Source organism: Balaenoptera physalus (genome assembly GCF_965194825.1).
Source record: "Balaenoptera physalus genome assembly, chromosome: 16".
Classification (NCBI taxonomy): domain Eukaryota; kingdom Metazoa; phylum Chordata; class Mammalia; order Artiodactyla; family Balaenopteridae; genus Balaenoptera; species Balaenoptera physalus.
Genome location: NC_138898.1, coordinates 78,640,725 through 78,666,173, shown reverse-complemented (window position 1 = coordinate 78,666,173; position 25,449 = coordinate 78,640,725). Strand labels below are relative to the sequence as shown.

The following is a 25,449-nucleotide window of genomic DNA, read 5'->3' as shown; positions in this document are numbered from 1 at the left end:
GGATTGGGGGTCCTTCCTGTAGTTGGTGCAATGCTCCCAGGAGTCCTGGTATCTGCCCTTCCTGTTTGGCCTCCTCTCAGCTCTACGTGGCTGACATCCCTGGGTCTCTGCTTTACCCTCCATCCAAGTCTGGCCCAGGAGTCTACACCCATCCTCTGTTCTGGGGACACCTTGGCGTTGCCTCTGTGGCAGACCAGCCGCCTCTTCATTCAGTGTCTCTGCCCCACAGCTACCCTGTTCCACTCTCCACACACTGAACCAGACCAGAGGTGATGTCTTGGGGCAGGTGCCCTATGTGGTGAGCTCCCAACATCCCCATGGAGGGCTGAGACCAGAGCCTCTGTCCTTAGTGCTGACCTCATGCAGCCCCTGGGCGCCGAGAGAGAGATGGAAGCAGCACATCCCTTAGCTCTCCTACCTCTTTCTCATTTCTCCTCCTCCCTCCAACCTCTAACCAGAAAATAAAGAAGTTTCTTTTACTTCTCCTGTGTCATCTGCTCCTTCTTCCCGGCTCCAGCCTCACCGTTAAGCCTGAAAGGTGGTCAGAGAAACCTTCTTTACACTAGGAGAAGAATCCAAGGGTCTGAGTCTTCCCTATGAACTTTAATCTTACAAGATTTCTCTGCCCATGAAGTCTGGCTTGGAAGCCCACTGTCTCCCCAAGAAATCAAACACCTGTCATCCTGCCCTGGGGTAAGAAGGCTCTTGACTTAGCCTCAGCCTTCATATTAACATGCACCCATGTAATATTTGCCACAATGTTATTCTTATTACCTACTGCCAGGGTGGATTGAGTTCTATGGCTTGTCCCTGCGGGGCAGGAAGTCAGAGGGAGCTGGGTCCTGTAGTCGGGGAACGGGTTTCCTAAGAAGAGATGGCGACTTGCCCAGAGAAGACCGGAAGAAAGAAGCCAGGAAACAGAACTAAGAAATGCACCAGACAGGGGTCCTGGGGGACTCTCACCCTTGGCGGCCTGAGGATAGAATCAAAGGGCCCATGAATTTGCATGAGAAAGAATATACCTTTATTTTCATCAATCTCTAAATGGAATCTAGCATATCCTTCAAGAACGAACGCAGGCCACATGGTGCAAATGAATTAGCAGTACTGTGATTTTGCCGCTAATATTTTCCTACCACGTTACAGTTGTCAGAATTATCTCCCCATGTTGTTTACACTTACGACTACAGTATTTCAAAATTATGATTGCTATTACACCCGCTGTCAGATCTTATTATTTAATGCGGCAACAAGGAAGCGCAAGTATTATTACATCACACATTTGTTTTGTCTAATATTGCGACTGTACTTAAAAATAATTGATTTCCTTTACTGTTCCCTCAATTATTCTATTTCATGCTTTTAAAAACATAATTCACAGGCTTCACCAGACTGCCAAAGGGATGCACGCATGAAAAGTCCCTCTAAAAATACTTTTATTTTTTCCGACTCTAAGAAGATTTCTTTGTAGATGGTAATTTTTCCCTACATTGAAATTATTTTTTCTGACTCTATGAAGATTTCTTTGTAGATGGTAAATTTTCCCTACTCTGGTTATTCCCAAGCCTTCAGTGAAATCTGTGATTTATATCCATCTGCTGTGTGATGATGGCCGGGTGGGGAATTGAGAGAAGGCAAAGGAAATCGCGCCCTTGCACCAGCACCGCCCCCTCCAGGGGCTGATGACTTGGTAGCTGCTGCTTACTGAGAAAACACGGAGGCCCCAGAGTCCCAGGCGTGGACCGGAAGGGAAGCAGCATGGGGCTGAGATGGTGCTAAGCCCCTTAGACGGGGGCAGGTAACCAGAATCAGCTACAGGTGGACTGACTCACGTACAGACTGAAGGCCCACCTGTTTCCCCCAAATATAATATGAGGCGATGACGCTGCTAAGGGAATGAGACAGATATCCGGCCCACAGCAGCACAGTGGTACCAGCTACTCCTCTTCTTTAAGTAAGTCCCATCAAAGCTCTGTGTGACCAGGGCCCAATTAATTACACTCTGAGTGACCCCTAGAGTTGTGGAATGGACCACTTGTGTCATGACATGGGTGGGCTGGCCACTCTCTCTCCTGGAACATATTCTATCGATTTTCCTGAAATCCTGTCCTGGTTAATGTCTCTGCCCATGTGGCGAAACTTCCTCTATTTGCCAACGTGGCTCTTTCTGCCCTGTCCTTTCTCCTTCTGGAGTCTGGCACACACGAGGTTAGGAGAATTTAAAGACAGACAGATGCTTGTCTAACATAATAATGTTCTGAGTTATCCACGGGATTGTGGATATCTTGACTCCCCGCCACCCAGATTCTTTTTCTTCCACGCCACCCAGCAGGAATCCAGAAGACGTTGACAGAGGCCCGTCACTGGGCGCAGGTAGCATAAGGATCCAGGACCCATGAAGGAAAACTGTGGGAGTTTAACAGTGTGGTCCCCGAATTCTCTGAATCTCCTCGCCACTGATATGTGCTCTCTACGCCTCTACCCCCTGAATCTAGGAGGATCTGGACTGCTTTGACTGCCAGAATATGCCAGAAGGGATGCTTACAAGGCCAAGTCATAAAAGGCCAACCAGGCCCCAGCTGGTGCTCTTGGAAGGCTCATCCCTAGATGCTTGCCTTAGAAGCCAGATGCCACGCTGGGAGGAGGACAGGCCATGTGGAGAAGTCATATGTAGATGCTCCCAGCTGAGCTGCTCCTTCAGCCAGCCCAGCTCAGGCGCCAAACATACGAGTCACCAAACGATTCCAGCCCCTGGCCATCGAGTCTTTCCAATAGAGGCATCGGACATCACAGAGCAGAGATAAGCCATCCCCACTGAACTCCTGACCCAGAGATTCCAAGAGCATAAGATGTTTGCTGGTTTATGGCATTGAGTTTGGGGTGGTTTATTGCAAAGCAGTAGTAGCTGGACTAAGAAGAAACGAGAGATCCAGGAGGAAAAGGTTCCTGCAATGGCCACATGTGGACCATGGGTAGAGAGCTGGATGTGGCTCCGGTGGGAGAGACAGGGGAAGGGACATCTGGTGGGACAGGCTGCGGGGCCTCTGTGTCCCTCCAGTCCCCTTTGAGCTCTACGATGGGGAGGACGGCCTGAACCCTGAGGGAAAGTGCTGTTTTCTACAGTCTTCTGCTGATAGCAAGTCTGTCAGGGCATGGATTTCACTGTCTCCCCCTCCCCCTGACCCCCTTTCCAGATAGGAGCAAAATGCTCACATTAAAATTTGATACAAACACAGGGAGTGTGCTAGATGAATTTGGTCTGGCCCAGGGATTCTCAATTTTAACATAAAAGGGCTTCTGATGATAGAGAATGACGAGGTCATAGCCCAAAACATCCCACTGCAAGCAAGGACCCAGTTTTGAAGCCCAAGATTTTTGTCTTAAAAACGAGTACCTTGCACCAGAACATACCAAGCTTTGTTTTAATATTAAACTGTCTTAGATTACCTGCCATGAGGTGAAAAGTACATCGCATGAACGTGTACCCTGTTTATCCTATGATGCCGGACATGCTCTGGTCCATTGCTGCATCCCCCATGCAAATGCCAGGAAGATAGGCATATAGCATTCTGATACCCAAAGCTCTTCCAAAGAAATCAGGTTCCTAGGGGCCAACTGGGTTACTGACCATGGAGCACTTTTAGAGGAATACTTATTAATAACAATATTAACCATCAATTTGTGGCATGTTTCACATAAAATAATAAAATAATGCCACTTGCAGCAATATGGATGGACCTAGATATGATCATACTAGGTGAAGTAAACCAGACAAAGACAAATAACATATGCTATCACTTATATGTGGAATCTCTTTTTAGAAAAGGATACAAATGAACTTATTTACAAAACAGAAACAGACACACAGACTTTGAAAACAAACTTATGGTTACTAAAGGGGAAACATGAGGGGGGAGGGATAAATTAGGAGTTTGGGATTAACATATACTACTGTATATAAAATAGAGAATCAGCAAGGACCTCCTGTACAACACAGGGAACTCTACTCAATATTCTGTATTAACCCATAATATTTCCCATAATATTATGGAAAAAGAATCTGAAAAAGAATGGATATATGTATAACTGAATCACTTAGCTGTATACCTGAAACTAACACAACATTGTAAATCAACTATACTCCAATATAAAATAGAAATTAAATTTTTTTAAAATGTGGTATGTTTTCTTAGAAGAATCATGCAGGAAATAATGGATCCTGGCTGAAAGGAGGATTTTGAAGAGACTTGAGTTAGAGAATCTCCAGGAGGGTGCAAGAGTGATCAAAATTTCTCAGCTAAGATCATTTGTAACATTTTCTATGGAGTCCAGAATTTACACTTTGGCTGGGCATGTAGAATTTTTTCTTCATGAAGACCGTGTTCTTGATCCCATGCCACCTGGCTTCCTGAGAGACACTGCCCCATTAATTATCACCTTCAAGCCCTTCTCCTCTCTTGCCTCCTTCCCCTCCACTCCAGTGTCCCCTGTCCTCAGAAGCCCTTCCTTTAGGTAAATTGGTTCCTAATTCTGGAGAGCAATTTGGCAAATCTAGCAAAAGGAAAAAAAAAAAAAGTGTATACCTTCTGACCCAGAAATTTCACTTCTACAAAATTTATATTTAGATATACTTGCACAAGTTCATAAGGATAAACAGAGATGCTCATTGCAGCACTGCTTGTGAGACCAAAAACAGAGCAGCCTAAACAGCCATCAAGAGAGAACTGCTGAAATCAATCAGAGTACAACAGAAAAGGATGTTGGTAATAAATTGTTGAGTGAAAAAAACCTTGCAGGGTAATGTGACCACATTAGTGAGAACAAACTGTGAATACTTAGGTGGATATAGGTTTATTTATTCTAGGTATACTGCACAACTTCAGGGGGGTGACATTCACATTGTATTCTTGTTGTATAATTGAATGGTGTGCCCTGGCGCCATACAACTGCCTGGTGTGTGTGTGTGTGCGTGTGTGACACGTCCCAAGGCACACCCTGTGCATGAATTTATCCTAACACAAAAACTCTATGGTGAGTATTAATCCATCTTTTCCATGAGCCTATCAACTGTAAGAGGAAAGGGATTACTTATCTCTGAATTCCCAACACCCAGCACAAATCCTGGCACACCAATTAATGGTGTTTGGTTGAATATGGGTGCTAGCGTTCCCTGGGCCCAGGGTATATCAATTATGTATCATTTGCATAGAACTAGGCGTGTCCTAGGGAGAGGAAATAAACACTTAGCGGGTGATTTCTTAGCTTTTACACACACACATACACACATATTTACTCATACCCAGTGTTCCAAGCTCAAAGTGTGCTTGGAAAAGCTGAGCTAAGTCAAGATAAACCATTTTCTTTGCTGTACGACATTGCTAAGATTTTAATATGCATTGATATTCTCTAACAGGTAGATATAGTATGAAGCATCACCTGAATTTTACCAACCATGAAGCACTTTTAGAGGAATGTTTATTAACATTGATGTTCTGAGGATCATCGCTTTGGAACATGTTGTATTAGAAGAATCACAACGGAAGTAAATAGGTCCTGAAAGGAAGATATCCAAGAGATTGGGTCAATCTCCAGGAGAATGAAAGAGTGATTAAAAGTTTCTTAGCTAAGACCATTTGAAATTCAACTTGGACGGCTGGAACTGATGGAGAAAGGGAAAGGGAAAGGGAAAAGAGTTGGCCATCATAACAAGAGAGGGCAAAGTACACTTGCTGATATGACATTGTTTCAGCAGAGACCCTCCCAATTCTTCTGGGGACCTGCTGGGCTGTTGGTGAAGGTCCCAGGGAGAAGGAAATTGGGGTCAGCAGATTTCCAGGTCCTAGTTGAAAATCTCCTGGTTTAGTAGGTAGAGCCCACAAACGTATAGATTTTGTAAACTCACCAGATAAATTTTGATGATGAGCTAAATTTTGAACTGCTCACTCCTTGGCATCGGTCCTCCTGCTCTAACACTATCCCTTGTTCCAGCCAGAACAGGATCAGTGGACTGATGGGGGCAGAGGCCAGACCACAGCAAGTGAAGGCTGAGAAGTAAATGAAAGGTGGGGAAAGAGAACAAGTGTAGGCAATTTTTTCAAGAAGTTTGAAGAACATTTTTTTTAAAGTTCATATCAGCCTTTTTTTTTTAAAGATAAGTGACATCAGAACGAATGTTTATGCTTAGTGGAAGAAGAAAGAGGTTGAAGAATAACCGAGGAGGTACAATTGATGGAATAAAGTCCCTGAAGAGAGGGTGGCAGGGAACAGATGCCTGGGCACATGTGGCAGGTGGTCCTTGACCTGGTGAAAGGCATCCTCCTCCACTATGACGGGCAGGGAGGGGCAAAGATGAACTTGGATGCAGAAAAGGTGACAGACAGGTGCTCAGGAAGTTGAGAAGTTTCCTCCTGGGGCCTTTGTTTTATTTGGGAATGAGCAAGTAGATCATTCTTAGATGAGTGGGTAGTGGGTGAAACAGTCATGGTGGAACATGGGGAGGAGACCTGGTCGCTAGAAGAACCTCGGCGTCCCACTGAAGACCAGTTGGAGTTGAAGGCTATGAGTATCACCTACCCATGTCCCATATCCATGAAAGATTTTCTCTCAGTATGCTCTATATCCTGAAATAGGAATAACAGTGGTAAACACCATCAAGGAGGTTGTTAAAGAGGGGAGTACTGCAGTGTGAGTTCTGTGAGTTGAATCTGAAGGAACATGAGGTGGAAATGTTGCCTTGTCATCCACACGGTTTTAGCTTCCTCACGTGACATCAGGACTCTGGGCAGATGTGAGACAGAACAAGCACTAAGATATTCAAGGAGCACGGGAGTGATTGGAAAGAAAGCAGGTGATGACAACAAGGAGAGGTCAGAGGTGAGATTTTTACACAACTTTCTAGGAACCATGCTATGAAGGTCGACCAATAGTCTCTCCAAGTGAAAGGTCTCACTGTTCATCTCAGGGGCCCTGAAGTACCTCCCCATCCTCCCAAACACACACAAACCTTGCTCCAACCAGAATGGGTCTTCTCTTTTTGCCTTACATACTGGGATTCCCCAGAAGACATATTTTGGAAAGGTTTTGTGAGAAAAAAAACCAACAAAACTGAACATCACTGATGAGACCCAACCCTTGCATTCAACCCGAGAAAGAACCCGAGGCTCCCAGTGAGTTGATGGAGATGCCCACTGCTGCATCCTTCTACAGAACCATATGGTGTGTGCTCTCCCTGAGGATGTAGCCCCCAGAGCTAATGCTCGGTGATGAAACATCCTCATTAGGGCTGGTGACATGAATGCTGCTGGGGTCCAACAGAGCTGGGCATTTTGGGGAGGGAGGAGCAGTGGCTGTGGTGGGGCCATGGAATTCCCTGGACACCTGTTAGGGACACGAGGAGGAGAAATTAGGATGGGCAGACCAGGGGGGACTCTGGTTGATGAATCCAACCTAACTAGGGAAGCCAACTTAGTAACCAGGCAATAAAACTTGAGTTCGTTCTGCCTCTCACTGCTCAGGACCTTAAATCATGGAGGAGTTTATGGGTCCTGTTTATGTAGAAACTCTCTTTATAAGCTATTCAGAGCAGGGGTGGGAGGGACTAATAGGGAGAGAAAAATTCCCTTTGAATTTCCATTGCTTTCAGAGTCAGCAATTTAATGAGTCATGCATTCTAAAACCTTGCTTTGTCTACACGTTTTCATGTCAAAATACTAAAAAACACTTTGTTTGGAACATGGGGTATTTTTAGCTCAGGTATCAATAGTGCACATCCATTTCTCCCCATATTATAAAAGCTTCCTTCGGGCTGGGTTGGAGCAGCACCATGGTAGTGGGGTTGTTTACTAGCTGTGGTTTGCTGAAGCTACCTGTGTATCTCTCTATCCTTGGTGACTCTCTTCCAGTTGGTCTCCTGGGCCTACTGACCAATCATGAGTCAGCTCCAGACCTGGTCAAAAGAGTTCCAGGTCTCAGAGCCTGGACAAAAGGGGAAGAGCATCCTTCAAGCCTCCAGCCCAAGGAGTCAGCACCTTGGTGGGCCCGAGAGAAGCAGGGTTCCACTGCTATGGGCCCTTGCAAGACTCTTCAGAGTAGAAGAGAAGGAAGGTCCCCAGCTACAGGTCATCTCCAGATCCATCAAGAGAAAGCCTGGCCACACCTTGGCAAAGACATAGGAATAGACATTCTGGGGAATTCTGTAATCTTCCAGACTGACAGGCAGGAGAATGGGCTGGGAGGAGGCTAGAGGGTCCTACTTCTCCAGTCCCTGCCTCTGCATGAGGTCTCTCTCCACAGGCCACTGCGGTGCCCCCAGCCCACTTCATCTACCCCACTGCTTTTGTCCCACCAGTGATAGTTCACTCCTCTGCGTCTCCTGGGGACCACCTTCTTTGAAAGGCTCCAACTTAGAGTATGAATAACAAGCACCTTACCTGCACCTCGTGAGTAGCTGACCAACTTCAAGAATGGAATACAAAACCAATATCTGAAGGAACTGGGGTGAGGAGCTGCCCCACTTCTCATTGTCTCTCCACCGTTTCCATCCACGTATTTATAGCAGAAGCAACCATGTTCATACTCTCTGCCCTCATCCCCTGGACACTGGATTTGATCAGGAGTGGGCAGCTATGAGCCTGTTCCCCAGGGATTTTGGAATTAGGACCATACTAATTCCCAGTCGAGGCTGACTGCCAAATTGGCAGCAACTCGATAGCGATAATTTTTATTATATGTGGACAGAGAAACCAGACAGACATAGACAGGCAGAAAGAAACAGCTTTCTTGGGTTTTTCACTTCCCTGAGGCTTTGGATTTTCTGACATACCTTCTCCCACCCTCCACCAGCACCTGGGATCTTGTGTTATGATGTTAGATGTTTCTCTTTTCACTAAGGAGACTTCTACTGGACTTCTGTTACTAGGAACCAAATTGGTACCAGGAGATGGGAAAATGACCTGGGGCAGGAAGATGGGACATGTGGAGGAGACTCCTCCTGACTTTATAATTTTGCCCATCCTGCCCATACGAGGCACAACCACCTGGACCCAGAGTGTTTCAGGACTGAAGCCCCTGATGCTCTGTAAACTAGTCCCAGTACTCAACACCCGTGTTTTATCTGAAGGAGGCTCCCAGCCAAGGAACCGGAGGACAGGGAGGCAACCCTCTCTACTCTGCAAGACTTCACTGATGGAAAGTTACACAAAACATGTTCCAGGTGGGCTGTTTTCCCTTTCTCCTCCACATCCAAGCCCTGGTGCAGAGACTGTGACCATGGAACTTCATTCCTTGGCACCATCTCACCCCTCCTCCTTTTAGCTGTCTCTCTCTCTGCACTGCACAAAGAAATCTTTGAGAAATGTGTGTGTCTGCCCCCAAGGAAGGAGTGAGCAAAAGTGTTATGTCTGTTGGTGTGTGGGTATGACTGTAAATGTCATAAGAACAAGCCAGGAGCCCTAGAGACCCTCAGCCCTGGGGTCCAAGAGGAGTTCATGCCCTCCCCCACGGAGAAGCTGATGGCTTGGGAGAAGCAGATTCATTCCTCCTGGGCTACTGCTGCCCCCAGAAATGAGGGAAACTAAACTGCCTAACTCATGCTCATCACAGTTCTGGCCCCAAAACCCTAAATCCCAAAGTCACAGGAACAAATAGGGAAATAGTTTTTAATGTGGGAGTATGTTGAGTAAAAAAGGGTTTCTGACTCCACTGGACTTCTTTTTCTGTTTGCTGCATGATATCTTCTCATCCACTAAGGTGGGCAACTCTCCTTATCCTCTGTAGCATCAGCCACATCTGTCATTTGCCACAGACCCCATAGGACATGCAGAACCATTTCTCTGCCCCAGTCCTTCCCTCCTTCCCTCCCAGGGCAAGTGCCCGGATGCTATCACTTATTCCAGCCTGAGAATAAACCAAACAGGGATTTCGTCCTTGGACTGGACCACGCCTCCTGCTGGGGCTCCTCTCCGGGCTGGGGAGGCCCAGGCCAGGTCGTCCTCTGACCCCTGACCAGCTTTCCCGAGCAGAACCTCCCTCTGAGCCTGCCTTCAGCATATGTCATTTCAGCTTCATGTTGCCCTCTTCCAGACCTTCCCTCAGAGTCGATGAGAATGGCTCACCCTGAAGCTCAGCACACCCTTGGCCAGAGGCCCCATCAGCTCCCACCTTGATTTCCCAAACAATAAGTTGCATTGGAGAAGGTTCTGGATAGAGTCTTACAGCATCCTGTGCTGGTCCCTGCTGTCCAGCCCTCAGCTCTGGAGAGAAATTGCTGAAGATCAGGAGCTCTAGTCATCAGAAATATGTCCACTTCCTTTATTCCCCCATAAGCCTAACCCTGAACTCACGGTGCCCACCATAAACACTCGTGGCCCCCACTAGGAGCTGGTGACAGAGAGGGCTGGGGATCCCATTCCAAACAGCCTTGGGGAGACCACTGCAGAACATACCCGTTTAAAGGACTCACCCCGACCAAATCCTCGATGTCAGCTTCACACAGATCAAAATTTCTTTCTATACAAAACCACCCAGAGTTGAAATTCCTCTGGAGTTTTTACAGCCATGAATGTCTCCAAGGAAAAGAAAGAGAGTAGGATCAAACCCACAGAAGCCTGCGACTTAGAACACATACAACACCTACCCCTGAGCTGACCTTCTCACCCATAATCGGGGGAGAGGCAGGGGAGTCTAATGGTTAGGAACAAGTTTTTGCATTCAGAGACATGGGTAGGAGTCCTGGGCTGACCTTTGCCTGCTTGATCTGGCCTATGTGACGTTGCTTACTGGTTGTCCTACTGTTCTTCTGTAAAAAAAAAATGGGGTTAATAACACCCGTATGGGGTTATTGTGAGGATTAATTGAAATTATCTATGCAGAGCTCCTGCTTCTATGCCACCACAGAGTACACACACTATAAATGGCATCTGTTGCTTTTTTTTTTCTAACAACCCCCTCCAACCTAATCAGTCCCTAACAGAGTCAGCTTTCAAACCCATCCCCTTGCCGGTGCACGCATCTCAGATAAAATCAATGGATAGCTGTCAGGCTCAAGACAGATCGTCAAATCTCTGGCCCAGCTGGGACGTGCATGCCCTTGGGACCCCTCCCGGGTGTCCTGTCCCCAGACACTCCCCACAAAGGCTTCCAGCTCCCACACCACCCCCTACCTGCGGGCTGAACACAATCAAGTCCTGAGCAAACATTCAAGAAAGCTCGTTTCTCCGGGGGTTTGGGGGAGAAGACTTGCCAAGTGGGGAAGTCGGGGGCCCGGGTCCTCAGCGGCTCCTCTCCCCCTCCGGGGGCTCCTCTGCCCCCCTTTTCCTCATTCTCAGGCTTCCCCTCTCCAGGTTGCTCAGGCAGCCGCATCGGGGGTCCAGGGCGATGTTCTCAGAGAGATTTGTGAGCACACCAAGGGAACGTCAGCAGAGACGCTGAGATTCTGCAAGGAGTTGACAGAAACTTACTGCCTTCACAGTGCTGGTGGTTATCTACTCAGAGTCAGTTGCCTCAATAACTCACACCCTCCCTTCCACGTTTAAACAGGACAATCGTAGAAACACAATCCTGGCACAAGAAATATAATTGCGGTTGTGACAGATGTTTAGTTACTAATAAGGCCTCGATGTCACCAGAGGGTATTACACAACAAACCAATAATGTGCCTTTGGAACCGACCTTCATATTTACAGGTTCTTTTCCACTCCCGCTCCTGCGGGCTTTGCTGTGGTGTAAGCTATGCGGAGGGAGCTAGAACAGCCAGTGTGACTGCAACCTGCAAGAAAGCCCAGCACCTTGCCAGCAGAATTTGTTTCCTTGCCGTTGACACCAACAGAGCCACAGAAACAAAGTGTATGTGGCGGCGGGGGGGGGCGGGTGGTGGGCAGAGAAGTTCGCACAGCCATCTATCTAGTGGAGAGGACTCTTGCCAAAGCTCTTAAGCTTGTGATGCTGCTCGCCATCCCAGGGCAACGTCATCCTAACTTCCTTAGACAAAGCAAAGAGCATCCCAGACTACATGGCCCTTTACCAACTCCAGTCCAGACTTGCTTCCCACGTGTATGGAGTCTCTGCGTGGGCTTGATGTCACCGAGTGGTGACTTCCTCTCTCTCCCCACCCCTGACATCGGGTCAACCTCTATCGTCCTTTACAACTCTGCTTAGGTTAAGGCACTTGGCTGGCTTAAGGCACCCCTCATCTGTGCCTACATCTGCTGTCATCCATGGCCTCTACCTCTCTCTCCCTCCAGCACTGCACTGAGAAAAGCTCCAGGCAGGGAATCATTCAGATGCATGTGTGTCACCTGGGCCCAGGCAGGGATGACCTGAGAATAAGCGGTGATCAACAAAACACTTATTGAACTAACATTTACTTGATATTGGTTTCTCTTTGGTTTCAGATTGAAGTTAAAAAAAAGTAATTATAAAACAAAGAATCTCCAGAGATGTGAAGTACAGAGGGGTTAACTGGAAGAATCCTGGTGATGGACTGAACAAGCCCTGGACACTGTGGATCGAGCCCTTGCCTGAGAAAGCTGGCCCGCGGGAAGGTCTGCACATGGCAGTGGGCAGTGGCCTCTCCCAGCAACATCCATCCCCATCTTCCATCCCTCACAGCTCGGCCCCTGCACCTCGCATCCTGGGAAAGGGCTCCCTTGCAGCCTCTCGATTCTGACCAGAGGTACATTTCCATGCCTGGGAAGTGTACTCCTGGAGAAGCCAGCCATAGGAGATGAGGCTCAGAAAACGGTCTTAGGAAGCATGAAGGCTTGAAGAGGTGTGTGCAAATGTGACCATGGTTGTAAATGTGTACATGTGGTAGGCACTGAGTGTCAGCCCCACCCCAGGTCCAGCGGGACAGGCTCAGCCCTATGCCTAACGTGCGTCAGTTAGTAGAATGCATGAATGAGAGACACACAGACTGTCTGTGTGCTTTACACCTTCCACCTTGAGCAGAAATCCCCATCATCTAGGTCAGGGCTGGGCCAGATGGTGTCTGGATGCTCCTGACCTGTAGGATCTCTGGTTCTATGAGGTTTGAGGCACACAGTTGGGTCCTCCCCGAAAAGAGGGCTTCTATCTCCTGTGATTGGGCTGCAACCGCCCAAAGGTTGGAACCACAGGGATACCCTATAGAGAGAAAGCTTCCCAAAGCCAGAAGCCTTGTCTCACCAAACGGGAGTGTAACACATCCACGCACTAGCACTTGTCTGCAGACTCACCTCCCCCAGCGCTACTTGTTTTCAGGCGCAAACACACTCACACACACACACACACACACACACACCACAAACCCCAGCACTGTCACACACACCCTCCAGACCAGTCTTCAAACACTCACAGCCTGTGTGTGGTCTCAACCCCAAATTCAGCCCCTAACCTCAGACGCACACACAAGAAGGACTCACCCCACAGCCACACAGCTGCACACACCACCCCTGTCAACATGAGCGCCCATACACACCCTCACACACACACACACACAACTCACATGTTCACACACACTACAGCGCCCGCTTACCCACACGTGCTACACACACACCTATACTCTTTGAGTCTCTAGTTATCATGTTAAGTTAAAAAGGAAAAACAAGTTTCCTGTGTCATTATACTAGAAATGCAAAAGAAAAGTGACATTTTATTTTCAGATATGCTTTTAGTTGCCATGACAGTCCCAGCACCGCGAAAGCTGTGATTGGTGGCAAATGCAGATTTCTAAAGAGAGTAATTAGCTCCCTATATACACGAACTTCCAAATACACCAAGTGCCCTCCCTTGTCAGTTCCCTCCAGGCAGAGTGGACACCAGGGCAGGAGCAGCCCGCAGTGCTAGTCTGGCTGCCAAGACGGCAGGTGATAGGACCTGCCAGGAGCTCTCAGCAAGGATGTGCAAGATGACGGTCACAGAGGCTTCAGAATCCAAACCCCTTAATTACTTGGAACTTGCTCATAGCTCAACAGGAGCATGGCACTGGAGGTGGCAGCTCCCCACAAGGAACAATTGCTCCTGCTGTTCAGCTGGCCTCTGGTGCCCTTCACTGTGGCACTCGTGATATGCCAGAGAAACGCAAAGCCAGGGCCTGGTCCCTCAGCCAAAAAGGGAGTTGGCTCCTCCATCCAGAAGCCATATCACCAGAATGCTCCTCTCCAGGTCACGACTGGCCTGACACACGATGGCGGAAGCCAAGCTGCCCTCCACAAGCTGGGACTGACCGCCCATGGCCAACTAATGAGCCACCCTAAGTTGGCATCTGGATAGAAGATGGACCTGCATCTCCCCATTTTGCTAGGAGCTTCTCAAAGACTGAGCCATGGCACATGCACCTCCCAAGTCGCCAATGGCCTACAGTAAATACCTACACGAATTACTCTTTGTCCCCAAATTAACTGGTTACCTCATTTCCTGATGAGATTCGTAAGGGCAATTAATTTCCAGAATTTCTCCTCTGAGTCTATCTGACAGTTGTCTTTATTGTCATCATCTGAAAGATTGGCCAGGAGCTGGTTTTTAAGCCCAAGTCTTGAAGTTAGAGCTTTGGGCTAATTCCTGAACCCATATGTGTGTTCTCTTCAGCTTTTCATTTCAGCAAATGACCCACCCACTTCCTTTAACACCTAAAATGTTCCAGTGTGAGTCACTCTGGGCTACACAAAATGTGACGCTACCTTGGTTCTGCCCTCAAGGTACTCCATTGGCCCTATCACTTTTACCAACCCATAATATGCAGAGATTGGGGTAGTGACGGACGTGGTAAAGAATGTGGCTAATTGAATCAGACCATGCAGTGCAAAGTGGTTCTGCCATTTATGGGCTGTGTGATCTAAATTCTCTGTGCTTCAGTTCCCTCACCTACAAAATGGGCCTGATAATAATAGCACCTACTTTGTAGGTGTAATATAAAGTGTTTGGCACAGAGTAAGTACCACATGCACTAGCTATCGTTATTCATAAATTTATTTATTTAATTTATTTATTTTTGGCTGCATTGGGTCTTTGTTGTTACGCACGGGCTTTCTCTAGTTGCGGTGAGGGGAGGCTACTCTTCATTGCGGTGCGCGGGCTTCTCATTGCGGTGGCTTCTCTGGTTGCAGAGCACGGGCTCTAGGCACGTGGGCTTCAGTAGTTGTGGCACGCGGGCTCAGTAGTTGTGGCTTGCGGGCTCAGTAGTTGTGGCTCGCGGGCCCTAGAGTGCAGGCTCAGTAGTTGTGGCGCACGGGCTTAGCTGCTCCACATCATGTGGGATTTTCCCAGACCAGAGATCGAACCTGTGCCCCTTGCATTGGCAGGCGGATTCTTAACCACTGCGCCACCAGGGAAGCCCCTAGCTATTGTTATTCATTCCTGCCTTTTGCACCTAACAGGCAGTGGCTGAGCACTCACTCTGCTCAGATGGTGCTGGGCTGACCCCAGAGTGAAATGCGGGGAGGGGCAGAAGTGAATCCACCATAGATACAGCCCCACAGAGCTCAGAATCAAGCTGCAGACACAGACACAAATCCACAGACCAAAGGAGGCTGCTCCTGCTCTTTCAGTTTGAAGAGTCAGTTTGTCACACCATTGTAAAGCGATTATACTCCAATAAAGATGTTTAAAAATAAATAAATAAATAAAAATAAAAAAAGAGTCAGTTTGTCCCTGAGGGTATTTTGGGAGGGGGAGGTTTTGATTCTCCTCTTCTGTGTCACCAAATATGTTCTTAAATGGATCCCATGCCTGCCTCTGAGGAAGGCGGGCATATGGATACCGTCTGGGAGAACTGGTCAACCTCGACATTCCAGCATTTGCGGCTCTGAGCATCCAGTTGGGTGCATGGGTCACAGGCAAACTCAGTCCTTCACAGATTTTGGTCCCTTTTGGCGTATCTAAAATTACAGTCACTGTGGGAGCAGGGGATGGATGAAAATCTAATGTTTATGAACAGAGTGTATGAGCCTGCATTGTTTATTGGCATGAATAATTCATAAATATGGGGTAGATGGTTCTATTTAGTTTCTGGAAAACCTAAGAAACAGTGCTTCCCAAGCTGATACTCTAAGACCTAGTTCAAACGTTCACCAGGAAACGCCCTGTCCATTCTGATCACACTGGGCATCAGGTTAGAGGCTTTTGTGTCTTGTGTCCCCTGAAACATTTGACGGCTCTTGACAGCCATGTTATAATTATAATTGTATCCTCTGTAATGCTTGACAAGGGTTTTGCATGTGAGTTTTTTCTCTCAAAACCCTCCACACATGTCATCAGATTTGATCTACAAATAAAATTTATTTTTGTTACAACTGAATATAATCCTGTTTTTTTGTTCATCACTTTTTAAAAACTTGTTATTGGGGTTTTTTTAGCATCTTTCAAGTATACAATACATTATTACCTAATGCTGATTATTATTACCTAATTATTATTACCTAATGCTAATACATTATTATTACCTAATGCTGTACATTATGTCTCCAGAAGTTATTTATCTTATAACTGAAAGTTTCTACCCTGTGGTCAACATCTTCCCTTTGCCCCCACCCCTCAGCCCCTGCTAACTACCATTCTACTCTGTTACCATGAGTTCAACTTTTTTTTTTTAGATTCCATATGTAAGTGAGATCATGCAGTATTTGTTATTCTGGATCTGTCTTATTTCACTTAGCATAATGTCTTCCACGTTCATCCATGTTGTTGCAAATAACAGGATTTCCTTCTTTTTTATGGCCAATTAATATTCCATTGTACGTATACACCACATTTTCTTTATCTACTCATCTGTTGATGGACACAGGTTGTTTCCATATCTTGGTTACTGTGTATAATGCTGCAATGAACACGAGGGTGAAGCTGTCTCTTTAAGGTAACGATTTATTTCCTTTGGCTATGTACCCAGAAGTGAGATTGCTGGATCTTATAGTAGTTCTATTTTAATTTTTTGAGAAACCTCCATACTGTTTTCCATAGTTGTACCAATTTACGTTCTCACCAACAGTGCCCAAGGGTTTCCGTTAATATAATTCTGTTTGAAGGTACCTTCTGGACAAAGTGCTGAGTGGAGTCGGTCATGCCACGTGGGATTTAGCGAGGAACTTGCTGAGAGCAAGAAGGCAGAGGCATAGTGTAGTGAGGTCCAGCCAGCCCCCAAGCTAAGTCCTGCCTTCACTGGAACATGTGAGCACTGGAGCTCCTTCTATAGAGGAGACATGCTCAAAGTGATGATGAGCAAAAAGGTCTGACCACTGTGCTGGTGTTTACTGACTCTGAGGCACTGTCATCCTGGGAGGTAACTGTTCACCAGCCTCTTAAGTATTTTCATACTAAGGAGTATTCAAAACACAAATAAAAGATTAAAAATAACCTGCTGGTCCAGCACGTAGGAAATGTTCATTGAGTTCTTGAAAAATGCAAAAGCACATGTTAACTGCTCCCTTCAATGTGACATAAAAATGAAATGTCATTTTCTCCCTGTTTTGTCCAAAACCAGCTTGATATCATGAAAATAAAATGTATACCCAGGTAAAGCCAAGATTCTAAACCCAAGTCGGAAAACTAGAACTAGTCCCTCAAAAGCACCTGCAACACAATTCTGTGAGTGCTACATCTCAGGAGCCCTAATGTCACTTCACGTACTGGCTTAGACTCACATGAGCAAAACATCCTAAACCCTAGCTCCTCAAAATGAAAACCAAGAACTGTAAATAGATCAGAGCAATTAAAGTTGAAAACCACAATAAAATAGGAAACAATGGATATTTCCTTAACATAAACACACACATCCACATCAGTTCAAAAGGCAGCATCCATGGGACTTCCCTGGTGACGCAGTGGTTAAGAATCCGCCTGCCAATGCAGGGGACACAGGTTCGAGCCCTGGTCCAGGAAGATCCCACATGCCGCGGAGCAACTAAGCCCGTGTGCCACAACTACTGAACCTGCGCTCTAGAGCCCGCGAGCCACAACTACTGAGCCCGCGTGCCACAACTACTGAAGCCCGAGTGCCTAGAGCCTGTGCTCTGCAACAAGAGAAGCCACCTCAATGAGAAGCCCACGCACCACAACAAAGAGTAGCCCCACTCTCTGCAACTAGAGAAAGCCCGCGCGTAGCAACGAAGACCCAACGCAGCCAAAAATAAATTAAAAAAAAAAAAAAAAAAAAGGCAGCATCCAGTCTCTTATTTTTGAAGAAACACCAGAGACTTAATTGCTAAAATCAGGAAAAAGTCACTGTCACCACAACCATTCACTGCACTGTTCACTGCCTTCTCTACTAGAAACTCTGTATCGTAGGCATTAACCAACATGATTAGACAAGCAATTAGAGACATAAGATTGCAAAGGAAGAAACAAAATAAAACGAATCCCTCCCTGAAGATATGATCATCTATCTGGAAAACCCAAAAGAATTCATGAAAAGTCTATTACAAATAATGTACTGGCACCAGAATAAACACATAGATCAAAGGAACAGAATAGAGATCCCAGAAATGAACCCACATTTATATGGGCAATTAATCTACAAAAAGGAGGCAAGAATATACAAAGGGGAAAAGAAGGCCTCTTCAAAAAATGGTGCTGGGAAAACTGGACATCTACATGCAAATGAATCAAATTGGACTACTCTTTCACACCAGGCACAAAAATAAATTCAAAATGGATTAAAGACTTAAATGTATGACCTGAAACCACGAAACTCCTAGAAGAAAACATAGGCAGTAAGCCCATTAACATTGGTCTTACTAATTTTTTTTTTGGATATGTCTCTTCAGGCAGGGAAACAAAAGCAAAAATAAACAAATGGGACCACTTCAAATTAAAAAGCTTTTGCAGGGGAATTCCCTGGTGGTCCAGTGGTTAGGACTCCATGCTTTCACTGCCGAGGGCCCGGGTTCAAGCCCTGGTTGGGGAACTAAGACCCCACAAGCTGTGCGGCATGGCCAAAGAAAGAAAAACAATAAAAAATAAATTTTAAAATTTTAAAAATAGAAAAATAAAAAGCTTTTGCGCACTGAAGGAAACTATCAACACAATGAATAGGCCACCTACTGAATGGGAGAATGATATTTGCAAATGATATATCTGATAAGGGATTAATATCCAAAATATACAAAGAACTCATACAACTCAACATCACAAAAAACCACACACACACAAACAACCCAATTTTAAAATGGGCAAAAGATCTGAATGACATGTTTCCAAAGGAGACATACATGAAAAGATGCTCAACATCACTGATCATCAGAGAAAGGCAAATCAAAACCACAATGAGCTACCACCTCACACCTATTGGCTATTATCAAAAAGACAACAAATAACAGTTGCTGGTGAGGATGTGGGAACCCTCGTGCACTGTTGGTGGGAATGTAAATCGGTGCAGCCACTATGGAGAACAGTACGGAGATTCCTCAAAAAATAAAAAATAGAACTACCGTATGATCCAGCAATTCTGCTCCAGGGTATTTATGCAAAGAAACCAAAAACACTAATGCAAAAAGATATATGCACCTCTGTATTCACTGCAGCATTTTTTACAATAGCCAAGATATGGAAGCAACCTAAATGCCCATCAGTAGGTGCATGGATAAAGAAGAGGTGGTGTATATATACAATGGATTATTACTCAGCCATAAAAAAGAATGAAATCTTGCCATTTGTGGTAACATGGATGGACCTAGAGGGTATTATGCTAAGTGAAATAAGTCAGACAAAGACAAGTGTATGATTTCACTTATAAGTGGAATCTAAAAAAAACAAAACAAATGAATAAACATAACAAAACAGAAACAATCATAGATACAGAGAACAAACAGGTAGTTGCCTGAGGGGAGAGGGGTGAGGGAAGGAAAGAAGTAGGTGAGGGATATTAAGGGGTATAAACTTCCAGTTGCAAAATAAATGAGTTACATACATTAAATGGACATTGTGGGGAATATAGTCAATAACTATGTAATATCTTTATATGGTGACAGATGACACCTAGAGTTATCATGGTGATCATTTTAAAATGTATAGAAATATCGAATCACTATCTTGTGTAACAAAACTAAAATACTGTTGTAGATCAACCATACTTCAAAAACGAAAACAAACAAACTCATAGAAAGAGAGATCAGATTTTTGGTTACCAGAGGCAGGGATTGCGGGGGAGTGGGAATTAGATGAAGGCAGTCAAAAGGTACAAATTCCAGTTGTAAGATAAATAAGTACTAGGGACGTAATGTACAATGTGATAACTATAATGAACACTGCTGTATGTTACAAATGAAACTTATTAAGAGAGTAAATCCTGGGCTTCCCTGGTGGCGCAGTGGTTGAGAGTCTGCCTGCTAATGCAGGGGACACGGGCTCGAGCCCTGGTCTGGGAGGATCCCACATGCCGCGGAGCAACTGGGCCCGTGAGCCACAATTGCTGAGCCTGCGCGTCTGGAGCCTGTGCTCCACAGCAAGGGAGGCCGCGATGGTGAGAGGCCCGCGCACCGCGATGAAGAGTGGTCCCCACTTGCCGCAACTGGAGAAAGCCCTCGCACAGAAACGAAGACTCAACACAGTCATAAATAAATATATAAAAAAAAGAACGTGAATTTCTTTAAAAAAAAAAGAGAGTAAATCCTAAGAGTTCTCCTCACAGGGGAAAATGTTCTATTTCTTTAATTTTGTGTCTATATGAGATGTCGGATGTTCACTAAACTTGTGATGATCATTTCATGATGTATGTAAGTCAGATCATTATGCTGTGCAGTTTACATAGTGCAGTATGTCAATTATACTTCAATAAAACCGGAAGAAAAAATTTTTTTAAGAAAAATTAAAACCAATTACAAATAATAAGAGAATTTAGTAAACTTGGGGGGTGTAAAATTAACACACAGAACTTATTAGACTTCATATATAGATACAATACTGAGTTAGAAGAAACAATATGTTGAGCAGAACCTATTTACAATGGCAAAAATAAATAAATAAATTAGAATTTTTACATATTTTTAAATTATATCAAAAGGAGAAGTAAAGCAATTCCTAAAAACAGGAAATAAACTAAAACATGCAAACACAACTGTATTTCAGGTTAATGGCTTAACTATGGAGGGAAGAATTTTTTCAAATTACTTTAACACATAATATTTTGACTCTAAATTCCAAGTGAGACAGATCCTAAGGACAAAACAAAGAAACAAACAAACAAAACCCAGAGAAAGTATATATAAGTTAATGTCCTTAGGCATCAAGATTTTCTGTTTTAGAGAAAAGAAACATAAATATAAAATTTTAAAGTGAAATAGGGACTTCCCTGGTGGTCCAGTGGCTAAGACTCTGTGCTGCCAATGCAGGGGGCCAGGTTCGATCCCTGGTCAGGGAAAAAGATCCCACATGCCGCAACTAAGAGTTCGCATGCCGCAACAAAAGATCCCACAAGCCGCAGGAAGATCCCGCGTGCTTCAACTAAGACCCGGTGCAGCTAAATAAATAAATAAATATTTTAAAAATAATAATAATAAATAAAGTGAAATAAAAACCCTGAAATCTAATTTGAATAAGAATATTAGTATGAATTCAGGATTAATTTTTCTCTTTCAAGATAATGTGTGTCCCAGTTTTGCCTCTGTGAAGGCTTCAAAGTAATAAACTCAGTAGCAATGAGCATCACTAGCTTTCAAACTGTGATCTCTAAACACCATTTCTAGCTGTAAGTAATCAGCTCCAAGGCAGGAAATGTAAAAGTCAGCCTGCGACTTCTTATCAGGCCGGAATGCAAGTAAGCTCCCAGTGATGTCAAGTGACAGAGGAACAAATTTGAAGAAATGTCCAACGGCCAGATATGGGGAAATTGGTTAATCTGAAAATTGATATGAATGTTAACTGCTAAGGCAACAACTAATTATTATTTTTAAAAATGACAAATGAAAGAATCGAGCAATTACTCTGCCTTTTCTGTACAGACTGTATTATAAGGTAACCGAACATTTGATGAGACAAAGTTCTTCTTTAGTGAGGAATAATGACTAATAAATTAAGATGGAATGATAGAATGAGAACATACCATTTTACCACCTCAAATGAAATAACAGTTCTAGGTAATGATCATCAATGGCTACTAAAATCCTTAGGTGTAAGATTGATAGCGAACTTGATGATGGATAAATCAGGCTGACAGAACCACAACCTTAATTAGCATCAACAAAGTGGGACAACCAGACACAAAGTGCCTTCTGATGTGAGGCAAGAGGAAGCACATGGCATGACTTAAAAGAGTTCTTTATATAAAGACTAGAATATGAAGCTAATCAAACCCTCAGTTATAAATATAAGGTCACAAGAGCATAGAGAAATATGTTAAACAACACGTGAGAATAGAGGAAGCCAAACCAGAATGTGGGAAATTTACAGGGAAATTATACCATTTCTAACAACAAATTAGTGGTATAGAAAGAAAAGGAGGGCAACTATTATGGATTAAAAAATACTTGAGAGAACTATCAACCAACTGTGACGTGCGGACCCTATGAATAAACTACATAGTTGAGGCAACAGGGAAAATAGAACACGGAGATGATATTGAAGAATTATCGTTAATTCTGTTGGAAGTGACAATAGTATTTTAGTCGTAGTAAATAAAAGGCATCTTTATCTGTTAGAGATACATAATGAAGTATTTACATGTGAACTTACATGTTAGAAGAAGAAAAGTAAAACAAGTTTGAAAGAACATCAGTAATTACTGAAGTATGTGTTTGGATACATTAGTTTCATTACACGCGTCTCTCTTACTTTTGTGTATATTTGAAAATGTCCATAGTAAGAAGTTTTTTAAATGGTTGGAAACAGAGCTTGGTGAATCTGGATCTTGGCACGGTACCTTGTGTATTAGGGGCAACGAAACATGCTCTGGACACATAAGGGCAGTTTGGCATTCAAGTGGGGCTGACACTTCACAGCATTTGCTAACATGAGCAGTTATGGAGGTGGGGAAGCCAGGTTAGAAACCAGGGCACAAGACAAGGGTCTCTTCATAGCTTTCCTGGGCTGAGTAAGATGGCATCAGAGGGTTTCTGCCATCCTTGCTATGATCACTGCTAGGCCTGTCCCTACAGGTATGCTCAGAGCTCGGCATCAGTAGACACCTAGTAAATGTTTGTTGAATGAATGTCAGATGTTATCAAGTCAACCATCTATACACTGTGCTGTGATGCATTTTAAACAACCCACCCCTGCTCACAGTTACCCCTCTCACACTAACCTATGACGATGGCTCTAATTTGCACAATCATAGACACTCCTTCGGTCGCTGGCGTTGTCATAGCAATTGTTCTCAAAGGTGGGATCTCTACACAGTGAAGGGTCCTAACTGGTTATAAGGTAAATGGCCAGTACGTTGTTACTAATAATGGTAAAACAATTAAGAGAAGTATGTTGTTAGTCTTACTTCCTAGTACGAGGATATTAACATAACCAGAGAGTCTTGTGTGGAACGGCACAAAAGGGGGGGGGACATCTACTCCCTCTTCAAAGGCCCTGGGAGGCTCTCACTCCTACGCAAGGTCCAAGCGCAACAGGCAGAACGTCCCCTTCTCCCAGGCCAGCAGACCCAGCGGGACTTGGTGTTCAGCGATTCCACCAGCCCCAGCCCCTCGGGCCGGGTCACTCAGCTGGGACCCCATGCTGCCCCCCTACCTTAATCTCACCCAGGCCCTCGATGACTTGGCACTGCATCCATCCTCTGACCCAAGGACATGGGACCTGAAGGGCCTCGGAGTCAGATGGAGCCCTGCTTGGCTTGTGGGCACAGACCCAGGCTCAGGTTTCCCTTTAGGCAGGCCCCCTTTGTCCTGACCCCCTCATCATCAACACCAACTGACACCACCTATCATCAGTTCCAAGACTGATTATTTCATGGTTTAATAGCTCTGAAATCAAGGTGCCTTTTACAATCACTGGCATCTTAAACTGGACAAAACATCTAGTAACAGTTACACAAGTTGAGTGCTTGCTCCATGCCAGGCATACTTCGAGGATCTTTTCATGAATTTATTCATTTAGCCTGCATGATAACCCAATGAGGCAGGTGCTAAGATTAATACTGTCCCCATTTCAGAGATGAAGAAACTGAGGTCTAGAGGTGGTGAGTGGCAGAAGGGCAAGCTGTGCTCCCAAACACCACTCCTCCCCTGAGCTCCCCCTCCCAGCCCTCGGGGGCCACCAGAGCATCCTGGCAGGGTCCTTCTGGCCACCAGCAGCTTCTCGCTTTTTTGTTCTTTTTTTCTGGCTGTACCTCGTGTGGCTTGCGGGATCTCAGTTCCCCAACCAGGGACTGGACACGGGGCCCTGCAGTGAAAGCACCGAGCCCTAACCACTGGACCACCAGGGAATTCCCAACTTCTCTCTTTACCTAGTGTTCTGTACAAATGTTGTCACTTCCTACACGTGTTGTCGGCAAACACAGCACACACCGCCTCTCAAGCACGCCAAGAACTTCGGGGGTGCTATCTTTGCGTGCAGGTGCTCAGCATTCTGTCATGACCTCTGGTGTGGGCCCTGGTCCCCCGTCTCCTCCACCCTGCTCCCCTCACTAGGATGAGGCACTGCCCCCAGGGTACCCAGGCTCCCAGCTGGAATGGGGCTGCAGTGAAGCTTCATGGTCTGCGGATAATGAAAGGTACTCGGATGAGTCCCAGCTACGGGCTCAGAGTGCTGCCTGCCTCCTGGACCCCACCGGGCGCAGCGGGGCCCCAGCTGTCATCGGCAGCGTAGCTGAGCCGGCCACGCCCTTTGGTTCCAGCGCCCCTCCCCCAGGGCCAGACACCGGATGAGGCGACCCTCAGCCCCTGTCCCCCCGCCCTGCTCCACTGAACCTGCTTCAGTACAATCAGACTGGAACATCAGAAATACCCCACATTCCAAATGAAACCCCAGGCCTTGGTCAAAGTCCTTTGTCCCCAGCCCCAAGAAAGGTTTCCAGAACCAGTCAACCACAGGAGAGAGGAATCCCCAGTGCCCCCAGCTCTCCCTGGAGGATACCTCTCCCCACCCCGCAAAAAGAAGCTTCCAGATCATGGAGGCTACAGCCCAGGCCTGGCTTTCCCTGTAAGACCACAGTCATCCACCCGCCTCCTGGCCACAGCCGGTCCCGCTCCTGCCAGCTTCCTGAGAATGTTCCCTGAGGGCCATGCAGGATGGCACGCGGACCCCACCTAGAGCCGAGCGGTCTCACCTTCAGACGTGGGGGCCGCCTCGTGCACGGGCAGGTGTCAGTATCAGCTTTTTCACTGCTGGACATCACGGCAGAGGTTACAAAGGCAGATTCCTCTAAACACACGCACGCACACACACACACACGCACACACACGCACGCGAGCACACACACACACACACACACACACGCTCCCCCTTCCTTCTGCTTCCAGGACGTCTCTGCTGTCTCTAAGGCTTTCTGCTTTTAAGAGTCCCCTGCTAAAATTAAAATACTCCTGAGAGCAATGAAGCTGTGGC

The 25,449-nt window shown here is 45.7% G+C and overlaps 1 protein-coding gene and 1 long non-coding RNA gene across 13 annotated transcripts in view; one reads left to right on the top strand and one right to left on the bottom strand.

Annotated features, from left to right (window-relative positions):
* LOC309646299 overlaps window positions 1–25,449 on the top strand; it is a 181,392-nt gene that overhangs the window by 70,341 nt on the left and 85,602 nt on the right. The gene's annotated exons all lie outside the window — the stretch shown is intronic.
* The window catches only part of CALN1 (calneuron 1), a 477,883-nt gene that overhangs the window by 425,578 nt on the left and 26,856 nt on the right, over window positions 1–25,449 (bottom strand). For 3 of the 12 annotated variants that reach the window (XM_082432419.1, XM_082432427.1, XM_082432428.1), the window contains exon 2: window positions 11,236–11,431. The exons of 8 other annotated variants lie outside the window; for them this stretch is intronic. In XM_082432419.1, the coding sequence (XP_082288545.1) occupies window positions 11,236–11,358 (123 nt within the window). In that variant the 5' untranslated portion in view covers window positions 11,359–11,431. One more of the 12 variants, XM_082432425.1, reaches the window with a different exon arrangement.